The sequence below is a fragment of the Lagenorhynchus albirostris genome, chromosome 18 (genome assembly GCF_949774975.1).
Source record: "Lagenorhynchus albirostris chromosome 18, mLagAlb1.1, whole genome shotgun sequence".
NCBI classification, from domain to species: Eukaryota; Metazoa; Chordata; class Mammalia; order Artiodactyla; family Delphinidae; genus Lagenorhynchus; species Lagenorhynchus albirostris.
In genome coordinates, this window is record NC_083112.1 from 67,387,529 (window position 1) to 67,402,412 (window position 14,884).

General features: G+C 42.7%; 1 protein-coding gene across 22 annotated transcripts in view; it reads right to left on the minus strand.

The window, feature by feature from the left end:
- Nucleotides 1-992: 992 nt before the first annotated feature.
- The window catches only part of DOCK9 (dedicator of cytokinesis 9), a 282,879-nt gene continuing 268,987 nt past the window's right edge, over nucleotides 993-14,884 (minus strand). For 18 of the 22 annotated variants that reach the window (XM_060129288.1, XM_060129286.1, XM_060129285.1 and 15 more), the window contains 5 exons: nucleotides 13,747-13,957; nucleotides 8,262-8,452; nucleotides 5,155-5,255; nucleotides 4,881-5,019; nucleotides 1,661-2,937 (listed from right to left, as the gene is read on the minus strand). In XM_060129288.1, coding sequence (XP_059985271.1) covers nucleotides 2,815-2,937; nucleotides 4,881-5,019; nucleotides 5,155-5,255; nucleotides 8,262-8,452; nucleotides 13,747-13,957 — 765 coding nt within the window. In that variant the 3' untranslated portion in view covers nucleotides 1,661-2,814. Of the gene's footprint in view, nucleotides 1,280-1,660; nucleotides 2,938-4,880; nucleotides 5,020-5,154; nucleotides 5,256-8,261; nucleotides 8,453-13,746; nucleotides 13,958-14,884 lie in introns of those variants that run through there. The other 4 variants (XR_009536799.1, XR_009536798.1, XM_060129280.1 and 1 more) reach the window with 4 other exon arrangements.

Sequence of the window (14,884 nt, forward strand, 5' to 3'; positions counted from 1 at the left end):
GTGTTTTAATTCCCAAGTTACGTCAAAGAATTTTCCCAAAGGGGGAATAGGGAGTTCTTGTTTAATGAGTACAGAGTTTTTGTTTGGGAATATGAAAAAGTTCTGTAGATAAATAGTGGTGATGGTTGCACAACAATAAGAATGTACTTAATGCCACTGAACTGTACATTTAAAAATGGTTAAAATGGTAAATTTCATGTTATGTATATTTTACCTCAATAAAAAAAAAGAATAAATAAGATCTATGGAAAACATTTAAAAATTTATTGAAAATTAGCAATAAAGATTTCTTAATGTTAAAAAACACAATTTTCCCCAATAAACGGCTACTTTAATGTGTAACTTTATACCAAAATTAAAATTTTATGCATAAACTAAATGAGGTTTTTAATTGATGTGAATGTGTTTCAGTGCAGGGTCAATAGATGTCTTCATCTTAGCGATGGTTCCTTTCTCCACTGTTGTAATTAGTGAGGGTTGGCCACCTTCCAAGCTGAATCTTATCTGACATGAAATCTGTACAAATTACTTCCCAAGTTTAACCACAAGGTAGCAAGTTAGCTCTTTCTAGATACATTTATCTTACTGCACGATGACCTGCATTTTATGGCTTCTAAATGAGTCATTTGTGACCAGGAAATCCAGCTCGGCGACAAGGGAGACAAACTCTTATACCTATCCCTGCTGGTGTTAGGGAGAGTCAAGGTTTATTACACGGGGCCGACATGTCAGAGACTCAGGGCAAACGCAGAGAATCTTCTCAAGCCCTGAGTCTGGATCCACTAATGAATGGGCTGCAGCCTGGTGAGTTGTCGTAACTCCTCACATCTCTTCTTCATGACCTTGTCGCCATCTGTAAAATACAGCCTTGCCCACTGATAGAGAAGTTCCAAAGACACCATAAGATCCTTGGCATCTGGGTGCTCAGGATGTACACAGCATCATGATTTCCTTCCTCAACTGGTTATGAAAAAAGACAGCCTCCAAAACCCTTCAAGTAGGAAAACCAGCTATTTTATTTCTTGTGAAAGACTCCTCTTTCTTCCATCGCTGGAACTCTGGGGCTGAGTGGCTCCTCCGCTGGGTCCCTGGGCACACCACAGGCAGGACCAGCACCTGCAGTCTGAGGCATCACTTGACTCGGCTTCAGCGTTTATGATGATGTAGGGCACAGGCAGTGTGGGCACCCCTGGCCGCTGATGCATTGCTGGGATACATGACCATCTTATCCCAGAGTACTCACCTTCAAAGCAAGCAGGGAGATGATAAAGATGGAGACCTTGGTAGAGTTGAAGAGGAAAAGACAGAAGTATTAACTTGTCTATGTATACTTGGGAACAACCAGTAGAATTCAGAGCCAGACTGCAGTGTAACAAGGCATTTATCCACATCCCCTGGAAGATCTGGCCCCTAGCCCTGCCTCTTGAAATCTGTACCATGGAAACGTTGCACAAAGGCAGAGAAACGGGTATAATGATTCCCACATACCCAGCCTCAGCTTCCACAATTACCAACATTTGTCACCTACCTACCCTCTTGTTTCCCCCTTAGGTACTCTAAAGCAAATTTCTTTTACCACATTATTTCACCCCCAAATATTTCAATTATCCTGCCCCTCTTAGGACTGTCAGACAATAAATACCCAATACTCACTACCGGAAAATCAGCAATGTTATTTTTAATACAGCTGTGGTACAGAATGTTTAATTACAGCAGGGCAGAGATTCTAGTTAAATAAAATTAAAAACCTTTATTTTTCCCAAATATAAAATTACTAAATTAATGTCTGAAAAGAAAATATAACATGGTGAAAGCTTTACATTACACCACTGTTCACCACAGGATTTATGATTTACCAATGACATACTCCACCATTTTGGCAAAAGGATGAAATTTTTAAAACAGTTTATAAACCTAACATAGCAAAGACTGTATACATCTCCATATTGCACTTTTTTTATGTACAAGAATAAAACAGTAAAGTCAAGTGTGTTGCATATACTAAGAACAACACAAATCTGTCACAATTAAACTTTATGCGGAAGCTGATGTGAGTATTAAAAATGTAGAAATGTCATACGTGTATGTACACAATGCCAAGACTGTATTAACAAACTCTATGTACATAACAGTATACTGTACTACTTTAAATGTTTAGCATAGTTGTGTTTATTAATACAGGCCTTTGGTTCTAAACTGCTTGACTAGTCTTAAGCTCACATAGTTTCTTAAGCTTTCATATTTTTTAAATGCAAGTAAATGAGTATAAAAGCACTAAACCTCCGGGTTCACTGGTACAAAAATTACAATGGTCAGTTCCCTTAGGTCATCAAAAACTAGTCACAAAAATAGTTCTTGTATTCAACCTGAATGTGCCACAGGAAAAAAAAAATATTTTCAAGATTTTCCAGCTTAGCCTAGAGGCAAAAGGTTACCCCAGCCTCGATTTCAGTGCTATGTACATTCCAGAATACTTGTTTTCTCCAGGTCGTTTATTTTTAATACTACTCTGTAAGGAAGAATAAAATTTAACTCCAGCTTAAGAGTGTCCGCCACATACCTCTGTTAAGACATAATGAAAATGTTGACTATTGCCAGCAAGGTTTAAAAAAATATGTGTGCTCTCCTACGACCCTGCAGAACATCTGCTATGAAATAACGTGGCTCTTCCTTTCCCTTCTCGCGCGTTCCCCTCGACTGCTCCTTGGGCTCCGCCTCCCCGGGCCTTGGCATGTGCCCAGTGAGTAGCTTTGGAGATCATCCTGAGTTTGCAAATGACAAAGCAAGTCCCCACACGCGGTCCACGAGATGACGTCACACCACGGAGGACGAGCTGGTCATGCCGTGAACCAGCGTGCTTGTTGGGGTCCCACTGATGGCGTTGAAGATGTGAAGGGAATTCGGCAAAACGCTGGTCTTCTCCTCCAGGGGGCAAATCTCGAGGCACAGAAACACAAGGTTACCCAAGCGTAAACTGCTCCAAATGACACTTCTCACATTTATCATCCAGTGGCCACTGTTACTGTGAGTGGCGGTGCCCTCAGAGAGCTTGGCTTTGGTGGTTTGCAGAGGGAGCGTGTTAGCTCACCTCATAAATGACGTTTTTCAGATCAGGATTTTAAGCAGAAAGTCAAGAACAACATGTTTTGTTTCCTTTCCAGGTTAGTGAGTGGACAGTCTTCTAACCTCACCGGTTATAAGGCACCTTGAGGCCTATCCTACACACACTTGATGGGGACACGACCTGGCCTTGTCCCCTGGAAAAGTCTTTTTTAATTGAGTCTGGAGCATCGGTGTTCTCTACCAGCTCCTTCTCTTAGGGTCTTACAGATTTCTACCCTGGGAGCAAGAGAGTGGCTGCCTCGCTGACCCTGATCAAGTCTCTTTCGCGCTCAGTAATGCAGGGAAGAATTCTAAGTGCAAGACTCGGGCTATTGCCAGGTGGAAACTGAGAAGAACATACACACTCAGAGGCTCCCCTGGAAAATCCAAAAGCAAGTCTACTCCAGGTCATGACTCTTTTTGCTCAAGGGTTCAAAGTTTAATCTTCATAGTTGTTGAGATAATGGAAAGTTCAAGGTGTAGTTTAGAGCACGGCATGGCATTGTGTCCATACAATCTGGAAGTTTATTTTAATATTCTCAGCCCACAATTTTCTTCCTACTTTCATCTTTTCTAGTGCCAAGTGCTGGCACCCACTGACCAAGCTCTCCATCCTGTCTGGAGGCCCCATGGAAAAGACCTTGAGCTTTCTGCAAAAACTTGTTCCCATGAGACCTTCTCTTTCTGCTTAATGATTCACATGTTTATTCAGTTTTGTTTTCCTACTTTTCTAAATGCCCAGAAGAGGGCTTCTTTTTGCACGTGCATGGTCATTACGTCAATGTCTGCAGTTGCCCAAACTCAGTAATAACTTTATGTGAGCCAGTTATCAAGATCCAGAGAAATAAAATTAAAAAATGACATTACCATCCCATCTGAACGTGTGAGCATGGAGGAGAGAAAAAAGCAAGTTAAAGCTTAGACATTTAAGTGAGTTTCCTACAACAGAATCCTTCTCACTAAATCATCACATGGTACGTTAACTGACACAAATGGTCTTGGCTTCCATTTTGCGAGAATGAAAGACAGTACCGTAGGGAACAGACAGAAGCAGTCGTGTGCTATCAAGGTGCCAACACTAATCATAAAGACTGAGTCCGTGACTCAGAAGAAGTCGCTGTGGTTGATGGAGAACAGACCCCTCAAGAAGCAATAGGAGATGATCGCCTTTGAGATTCACTCAGTTCCCTGGGCAGCTGTCCCCCCGATGACCACTGAGCCCACATATGTAATCCTACCAAAAGGAATTCATACAGGAAGACGACAGTAGCAGTGTAATCAGGAAAGCTGCCCACAGTGACAAGGAATAAAGAAGTAGCCTTGAGGAACCCACAAGGGCACCCAGGTCAGCTGTAAACAGTAAAAAACTGAACGACCCTCTCTCTTTAAATGGTGAAAGACACATACTACAACAGAGAATTCCTTAAACCAGGCTGGTAAACCCTATTCTTCCAAAGGATTGGGTGAATAAAGAAGCTTCCAGGAATGGTATTGGTATTTTTTTTAATGTGAGGTGTTTTTGAGCTAGATTAAGTGATAAAGAGGAGGAGGGTGCTGGTCTCCTCTGGTCATATTAGACAATGACGGGTGAGCACAATGTTAGCTGCTCCCCAGGTACCCATGGTTAGGTAGTAGCGGCAGTGCAGCATGCTACACTATCCTTCAGATAGCAAAATTCTGGAAGGATGTCGGAGGGTTTAGGCCATCATTGGGGGCACTTGAGACCCCAACTGATGTGTGCTCCCTAAAAATGAGAAGCACTCCAGAGTGGCACCTACCTGCTCATGCATGATTTCAGAAAGCTCTCTCGTCATTTCCCTGTAGTTGGCCTTCATTTCCTCCTGATACTCTAACTGGTCCTCTTTGATCAGCCGTTCATTTACCGCTAAGGCTTGACCGCAAGCTTCCACAAATTGCCTGGAACGGTGTGGGAGAGGGAAATCAAGGCATGTACAGAACACAGGATGAGTCCAACTGGTAGGATCTCGTTCTTGAGTGAGCACAGAAATGATCAATACTTGAAGAAAAAGAGACATTTCCCGTGTGCTTTACCTGAAAACTTCTTTAAGCAACTTCACTTTATTGTCAGGATATCTCTTTGTGTTTGTGTCGTCTAAGAAAGCTCGGGCATATGCTAGTGGACCGGCATTGACCTAGATAAAGAACAAAGATCTTAAATTACGTTATGAAGAAAATACCAATTATCATTAATTTAGTTTCAGTTGGCATTTGCTAAAAATGCTGCTTGAGTGAGTTAGTCATGACCTCTGCCCTCCAGGAATTTAGGACACCAAAGAGGAAACCATGAATAAAGCTCATGATGTTATAAACGATTTGATTTTATCATCTCAGCCATCCTTAGGGCACTTGTGATGATGGTTCATTTTATGTAGGAAGAACCAATGCTTGGAAAACTTAAGGACCCATTCAAGGTCGAATAGCCAATAAGCAAAACACCTGAGATCAGAGCCCAAGTCCTCCAACTGGTATTTGTGCTACATGACACTGAACTAAGAGGTCAATCTGGCGAGTGCAATGAAAATTGAAAAATTAAGCATATGAGCCAGTTTTAAAAAACCAACTGTTCACCTCATGGAATTGTGTAGATAGCCATGGGCAAGCTGATCTGCTATCCTCAAATGAACTAACCATTCAGGTGGGCTGGAAAGACAAAGATTTGGGGCATTTAGCAACAGGATGAGTGAACCAGAGCCCTGAATGTCTCCTTTAATTCACCAAGAAGAGTTCGCCGAGGTTGGGTAAGTCAGGAAACGTGGGAGTGTTGAGAGAAAGAAGGTTAGATACACTGGATGGGAAGGAGAAAGTTCCAGGCACCTGAGACATCTTGGGAAAGGTCCTGACCATGTGATTAGTGCACGATTTTTCCTGGGAGGCCTGGTGGACTTGGAAGGTAAGTAGGGAGGGCTGTCTGTCTCGTCTGTGGCTGTCGGTGAAGGGGACGGGCCGTGGTCCTGGTCCACAGTGTACAGGACTTGCACAGTAACTGAGCCGAGAGAATTCACACCAGAGGTGGGGAGACGGGGGGCACAGACATTAGAGGTGGGGTCCTCTGAGACAGGGACAACTAGCTAACCCTTGGTGATAACTGGATATGATTACTGGATATGTGTGGAGAGCTATGTTAATAACCTAAAGGTAACCCAAATGAAGGATTATCCAAAACGATACATATGTTCAGTTTTAAGAAGATGCAGAAGGGAAGCTGATGAGACTTCATGAAGTCCAGCACAACAAGATCCTGGAGTGGAGTGCAGAATCACGGAGCCACCTGATGGCTCTGTCCTGTACAACAGCAAGCCCAGAGGCTCTTGGTGGAAGAGTTAAAGAAACACACAAATAAAACAATAAAGTTCATTTCCCCTGACTCCAGCTTTGTTGTTACCCTGGAGGGTGCACAGGTATAAACTTAATCTCTTCATTTCATCATGGAATTCTTTGCTTTTAAAGATGATGGGGCATTTATAAAACTCTAAGGTCACTCCTAGAGACTGTCGTACGGAGTGAAGTAAGTCAGAAAGAGAAAAACAAATATCGTATATTAACACATATATGTGGAATCTAGTAAAACGGTACAGACGAACCGGTTTGCAGGGCAGAAATAGAGACACAGATGTAGAGAACAAACGTACGGACACCAAGTGGGGAAAGTGGGGTGGGTGGTGGTGGTGGTGGGATGAGCTGGGAGATTGGGATTGACATGTATACACTAATATGCATTAAATAGATAACTAATAAGAACCTGCTGTATAAAAAATAAACAAACAAACAAAACCCCTCAAGGTCACTATCCAACGGCAGGGCACATTTTGCCCTTTAGAAGGCTAGACCTGTCCAGCCCCATCCCTTACTGGCACACCCTCTTCCACTGGCCTTAGATAGAGGCTGGATGTTCCCAGGCCAGGTTTTGTTTTAAGCTGCAGAAAGTTTTGGCCTCTGGCCCATTATCTAATCAATCATGTGGCTGGAATATTTATCATATTCGCTTGATAACTTATTTTGGCACATTAGTCTTTTGGGCCATAAGAGAAGAGGCTGAAAACATCTGTGAAAACTTCTGCAGTGAATGACAGACATTTAGAAAAATGTTAGGTAACAGCTCAGCGTGGATCTGATAAAAAGTTGACAAAAACTGACTGCAGGAAATGAAACCATTGTATTACAATCTATATGTAACTTTCATAAACACACCCTTCCAGAAAGAGAAAATAATTGGATATGGGAATATATACATAAAGCAGATGATAGAATTATTTATATACATTTAAAAACGTCAATAAAGCAAGAAGCATGCTGGTCCCTGGAGGGAGTGATTTAACATCTACTAATTTCTTAGGAAATCATATACATAAAATACCTGAAAAAAACCCCCATGATAGAAGTGCACTATACAAACATAAAGGTGCATATATCATAAGTGTTTAGCTTGATAAATTTTCACAAACTGAACATATTTGTATAATCAGCACCTAGATCCAGGATGACTTTGTCCATAAACGGTACACATCACTTGAACAGCTATAGGAAAAAAAAATGTCTTGACCCCTATATGCTACCACATACAAAAACCAATTCAGATAGATTGCACACCTACACAGGAATCTAAACAAAGAAAACACAGAATATCTCTGACACAGATTTCTTAAAGAGGACACACAAATAAAGGGAAAATTGATTAGCTGGGCTATATTAAAATGAATAATTTTGTTAATAAAAGATACCATTAAGAGAGTGAAACTTAATGTACTTTTTCAGGTGCAATTTTCATAGAAACCAGAAAAACAACAGTTTTATAAGAAAACCAATAGCTATCCACGCTTGCTTTATATTTAAAAGAGTCTTTATGCTTCCAATTAGGCACCCAGAATTCCTCAAATTATTGAAAAACCAGGTTGCATGGAGAGCTACCTCCTACCCCTGGCAGACAACTTGGTGAGAATGACACTCTCGTAGCCCCAAGGCTACCGCCCCTCTGGCATCAGGAGAAACCGCACAAATATTGAAGGGAGGTAACGGGGATCACCTGATAAAGCCAGGGATCTACACTGGACCTTGCTGGTGTGAACGACCTAAAATTTCCCAAGGTCTAAGGATCTGTTCTCTGTTGCCCGGTGGTTTGCTTGGTCCGGCGCCCGGCTCACCTGGACGCTCACACTGCCCTGGAGTTTGAGCTGCAGTTTGATCATGTCCACTTCGGCCGAGGAGCACAGCTGCCGGAGCTCGGCCACCTTCTTACTCATCTCGTCAATGGCCACCTCGATGGGGTTCAGGTCCGTGTGGTGCTGGTACATGATGGGGATCCGCTTCTTCACGTAAGGGAAGCAGTGTATGGCTGTGGAGGAACACGGCCTAGAATGAGTCCACAGCTTGCACGTGCTTCAGTAGTACTGATGTAGAAGTGATCATTACTCCCATTCTACAGATAAGGAACCCAGAGCTTGCCTAGGTCACATGCCAGTATTTCGTGGAACCAGAATACTGTCCTCGTTTATCATTGTGCATGACAGGCATCACATAAAGTCAAGAGCGTTGGGTTCTTGTCAACTTTAATATGAGAAGTTTGTCTTTGAAGAAATCACTTTCTCATTCCCTGCTCAATTTTCTCACCCATAAATGCACTACTTCCTTGGAAACTATGAGAGCTGAATGAGCTAGTAGGTATAAGATGGCTTTGCAAATATAAAAAAGACTAAATAAACAATTTTGAGATACCATATAATAAATTAAGTCCAGAAAAGAGTTCCATAGAAATATGCTTGAGCCATAGAACAACTTTGAATCACATGCTTAAGTTTGTACGGCCAGAGAAATCAATGAAAAATAACATGAGAATATATTTCCAAGCAAAGTATTTTATGAAGCAGAAATTCACAAACTCTTTGAGTTGCATAATAATAAAGATATTTAAAAACTTTTAAATGATTCAAAAACATTAAATAAAAATATTTAATTTTTCTCACTTTTTTTTTTTAACCAAAAAAGGCGCCACTCGATATTGTTTTCCTTTCTTATAATAAGACACCTGAACATATCAACACCAAAGAGTTCATTTAAAGAAGAACAGAAAGGTTTTCCCGGAGGCACAGTGGTTAAGAATCTGCCTACCAACGCAGGGTACATGGGTTCGAGCCGTGGTCTGGGAAGATCCCACATGCTGCGGAGCAATTAAGCCCGTGCGCCACAACTACTAAGCCTGAGCTCTAAAGCCTGCGAGCCACAACTACTGAGCCCGTGCACCTGGAGCCCGTGCTCCGCAACAAGAGAAGCCACCGCAATGAGAAGGCTACGTGCGTACAGCAAGAAAGACCCAACGCAGCCAAAAATAAATACATAAAATAAAATAAATTTATATTAAAAAAAAAGAACAGAAAAATAACTGGTTCCAATTTGGTACTGTTTTACATTTCTACTTTATTGCTTGTATGGTATATGTAAAAATCTATAATATTCTTATTTAATATATATTTATGAATAAACAGGTAGACATATGCTTAAAAGCTTATTTTATTTTTTAACAAGCTAAAGTAAGATGGAGTGTTATGTTTGGATTCTTTACTATTTACTAAGTGGCTGGGGAGGGTTTACTCAAAAAGGACTGATCACAAAATGAGAAAGCCCGGCTCCCTGCAAAACACAGAGTTCCCTTGGGTTACCCAGAGTCTGAGCAAGGCTGGAAAAGACATTCAACGTGATGCAACCTTGTTTGTCACACACTTACAGGCCTGTTCTAGTCGCTACATGTTTTATCAATCTAAGGCCAAGGGTCTGTGTCTACTATTTCTTCTGTGTTCCTTGTGGACACAGAGTTTTTAAGTGGCAACCCTGGGATTGGTAAGTCCTCTTCGGACTGAAGGCTCCTTTGATACATGACAAGAACTAGATGCTGCTGTTTATCAGCCAGGGAGACAGAACACGGCCCTCCAGCCAGAGGTGAACTCGCACGTGATAGACTGACACGCTTTACACAGGGGAGGGCCACTGCATTCTCACTTGTCAGGACACACGTTTCATGAGGCTAACAGCCATGTCCAAACACACGTGATTAGTGTTATCACAGTGTTTTTGAGTGCCACAGTGCGGTAGCGCCATTATTTCAGAGAGAAAAACCAACTCCAACAGTGTCTGTGAGATGTGCACATTGCGCTGATTTCACTCAGCCAAATAAGTCCTGAGTCACTGCTCCTTACGATGGTTAACTGGAGAGTCAACGAGGCAAAGTAGGGGTGTGATGATACAGGAAACTCCAGTCTGTGCGTGAGCCTCCCCGGTCCACGTAATCTGGGACTGCCCCGGCCCCTGCCTTCCTTGCGGGCCTCATCTCTCCTCTCACTGGGGCTCACTCAGCTCCAGCCATGCCTGCCTGCTGGTCGTGCCCTGAATGTGCCGGGCACAGGGACCCCTGCCGCTAGCCTCTGCCCCGACGGTGCCTTCTCCCTCCAGACATGTGCAGGGCCCGCTCCCTCAACTCCTTCAAGTCTGGACTGTCAGTGAAACCTACCCTGGCCACGCCATTAAACTGCAGCCCCCCTGCCCCCAACCCCACAATTCCAACCCCCTTTGCTTTTGTCCAGAACGTGTATGACCTTCCAACACAGATACATTTACCCATTATATTTACTGTTTATCATCTGCCTCCTCCTGCTAGAGTCTAAGCTGCACAAGCCAGAGAGCTCTGTTTTGCTGATATGCCAAGTTGGAACATTGCCTGTGCTCAATGAGTTTAGCTGAACTGAAGAATGTGTTACTGCCCAAATGGCTAAATGAAAGAGCAAACTGGCCTGGAAGGTGGAAAATTAGGTGGTGGACTGAGTGAGCCACCGTGTTATTAATCAACGCCCCACACCAGTGATCTGCAGCCCTTCAGGCAGGAGGACGAGGGAGAGATGGCTGAGAAGCGCGGGTGGGTGTACGGTCTGGCTGGACCGAACAGAGGGTGAGGGGCGGGAGGATACTTCCAACCTGAGTAGGAGCCTGGACATGATTTGGAAGACTTTGGAACAGTGACCGGGAAGAAACTCCATGGAATGAGTTCCACGAAAGAAGGAACAGAGGGAATCACGTAGGGAGGCAGGCTCAGAAATTTACACCAAGGGGGCCTGGAGGGCAATCATTAGGTTTTTCAAAGGATTCCACAACTGCAGCTAACTGACTAAACTATCCAGGAAAATGAGCCAGTCTGGGTTCAGAGGGCAGGGAGGGCAGGGGCTCCCCGACAACTTAGAAGGCCAAAGGTCAGCTCTGAAGCATGCAGTGGAAGAAGAACCTAAGGGATTAATAACACAAGGGAAAACTCTCAAATTCAAAGTCTTCAGAATATCCTGGTCTGTGTGTCTTTAACTGAAGGTGGATGTAGTTTATAGGCTCTTAATAGCATTTTTATAACCCCTTCTCTAAATCTTTACACTACCCAGTAATTATCCTTCTGAAATTCTGAGAATCTTTCAGGGCAAAAACTGCACCCCTCTTTGGTGCTGTGTTGTTATAATCTCCTTTCACTCCTCACCAACCTCAAAAGGCAAGGAGCTCAATGGTGGGTGAGATGTGGCAAAGTGAAGTACATTCTTTCCACACCTGGGCATAATTTACAAAATTCTTTGACACCAGATGGATAGTACAAATCTCTTTTTACAGATGAAAAACTAAGGTGCAGCAAGGTTAAGTGACCTGCCCAAGGTCACACAGTGAGGATGTGACTGGGTCTACAGGACCCAGGCCCAGGCTCTGCACTGCCCACACCTTCTCAAGGTGGTTGTTTCCCAAGCCAACAGCCCCTGTGTCTACTTTGCTTCTCTCTGCAGTGGGGTTACTCTTTATCCCCTCTGCTCTGGCAGGTACAGAGCTTTGCTCTAGCCCGTTATCTAATCAAAAATATTTCTGTGACATAACTGGCCAGGGAAAGCACCTCATGGTAACTGTTTATGAATCAGTATGCTACCTGAGCAGAATAATCGTAATAAAAAATGCTGATCTTGACTCATCAGTGAGCTAAGTTTATTTAAATCAGCAGTTCTCAAACTTGAGTGGCATCAGAATCACCTGGAAGGCTGGTTAAACACAACCATCTGGGCCCCACCCCAAGAGTCCTCGATCCAGAAGGTCTGGGTGGAGCCCAAGAATCTGCATTTCTAACAAGTTCCCAGGTGATGCTGATGCTGCTGATATTCGCGCGAACAACCTTTGATAAGCACTGATTTGAGGTCATCACAGCTGTAGAGATAAACGTGGTAAGCTGGTAATTCTCATCAAATGACTCCACCTAGAAATGCAGTTATTTTGCTTAGTAAGAATTTGCTACTGTGTCCATTAGAAAAACAATTCATTTACCTATGGGGAGGGGTTAACGTTTTAGAGGCTAATATTGTTTGTGCCTTACATGTTATCTTATTATTCTAAAAGCAGGAGCAGAGACTCCTTCTTTAAGAATGTAGGGTTTGGGGGTGTTTTTTTTTTTGTATTTTAATTTTTATCTCAGTTCCCTCATAAGAACGGTGAAAAATCCTGTGCAATATGCTGTTCTGAACTATTTCATAATGAACCATATTCTTTCCTTGGCAACAGCTTTTCTGAGACATAAATCACAGACCACACAGTTCACCCATTTAAAGTGTACTGTCCACTGGCGAGGGTGGAGCCTCACCTGATACATGCCACCCTCACAGTGCTCCTTTCACTAACTATTACGATGATCCCTGTTCCCGCCCAGGCGGAACACTTGACAGCATCGACTGCTGGACGAGCAGCGGGTGCTTTCCAGGTTCGACTTAAGTGTGGCCACTCTTTGAAAAATGGGCTTCAATAGCAGAGATAGACACAACTGGCATTCTCAGTAGCCTCCTCACCAATTTTTTTTAAGTCAAGAAAGCGTTTTATTTCAGGTTACCCGTCATTTGCTGACCCCAACCCTAAGAGCGATGGTGTCAAGCTCCCCTAAAGAAGGTAGAAATCACTCTCAAGATGACTCTACACTTGTCAGGAACAGGGAGATGATGCACAGCACAGTTCTGGGGGCGGCTGATCAATGGCTAAGCGGGACCGAGGATCCATTTAAACGCTGGCACAGCTGAATGGGCAGCCTGTGAATGCACTGAGCTTCCTGGTTCTGGAGGTGCCCAAGCTGCAGGTGGCCAGCCACTCAGACTAGGTGGGTGGGGTCCAGCCTCATGTCCCATTGATTCACCCCACCTAGATCTCTGAGCATGCAGAGATCATGCAGGTGTGTAAGGGGTCTCTTCCCATGACACAGATGCAGCACTGTGTGCGGGGGTTCCTAATCTGGGGGGGCCATGGGTCTACAGAGTCTGCAAATCACTTGAAATGGTGTGCAAAAGCATTCTGAGCTGTCTTCACCAGATTCTAAAAAGGGTAAGCTACCTGACATTGGGTATGAACTTATGGTCTGGTGGAAGAATAAAATACAAACAGGTAAATAGAAAAATGTCATGAGTATTCGAAAGCAAGCATTAGATACACATTAAGCTGAAATGGATATGTAAGGAAAGTTAACTAAGCTCGAAGTGCCCTTCCAATTCTAGATGCTTCTGGGTCCCTTCTGGAGGGCTCTTTATCTTGACATCTGGGCTGATGTCTGGGTGTGATTCTTAAAGAAAGGGGCCAGGAAGACTGTACCTGTCAGTATGGTGCGCCGTTTGCACTGCTCTTCGACGCCTCCCTGCCTTTTCCCAGTCTGGGTGAAGGGCATCTCAAACATGAAGCGGCGAATGTTGTGAGATCTTTCAAACTCCGTTTTTCTTTCTTGCAATTCCTTCTCATCAAAGAATGGGATCACGTGAGTCACCTGGATATACGCATACTTGGAATCCAGATCCTTCGGGTTGACCTTTAAATGCATAAAGGAAATGGAATATCGCTATGGCTATTGAAAGGACTCCTCCCAAGCATGCCGAAGCTGTGTGTTTCCACTTCGTATTAGTAAAAGTTTTGGGAAATTTCAGAAAAGTTTGAAAAAAAATAGTACAATGAACACCCACATACCCACCACTGAGAACAATTGCTAATACTTTGCTGTATTTGTTTATATGTGTCTATTCACACACACACGTATATGTAGACTTTTTTTTTAGCTGAAACATTTCAAAGTAAGTGGTTCACATCATGACACTTGAGCCAGCATCTCCTAAACATGAGGATATTCTCCTCCATAACCACAATACATCATCATATGTAACAAAATTAACACTAATTTCCTAATAGTGCCAAATATACCAAGTTGAGATGAATTTCTCAAATGTCCCAGAATATTATTTATAGCTATTTGTGTTTGAACCAGAATCTAATCAATGATTGCATTTTACGTTTAGTTTTGTCTCCTTAGTCTTGTTTAATCTAGACTATTTTTTTCCCATGACACTGACTTTTTTGAAGACATCATGCTAGTTTGTGTGTGGCATGACTCCCCATCTGGATTCCTCTGATTATTTTCTAAGCCGTAGTTTTACATATTTGGCTTAGAGACAAAAATGTTTATTTTACTAATAATGTTTAAAGCCTAGGCCCCCAAATCATAGTTAATCTGTAGATAGATTAGATATAAACAGATGTAGATGAATTAATTTAATACAGGTACAGACTAATCTAAGACTGCTCAGATTATAAATTTAGTTCCTGACAGACTCAGCACATGAATGCTTTTAAAACTACACGGCTAGACCTCGTGGTGCTCTAACTTCTGTGACATGCTAGAAAATTAAACATAGGCACTTTCCATACAAAAAAAAAAGTTAATTTATTAGGGAGATAAATCTAC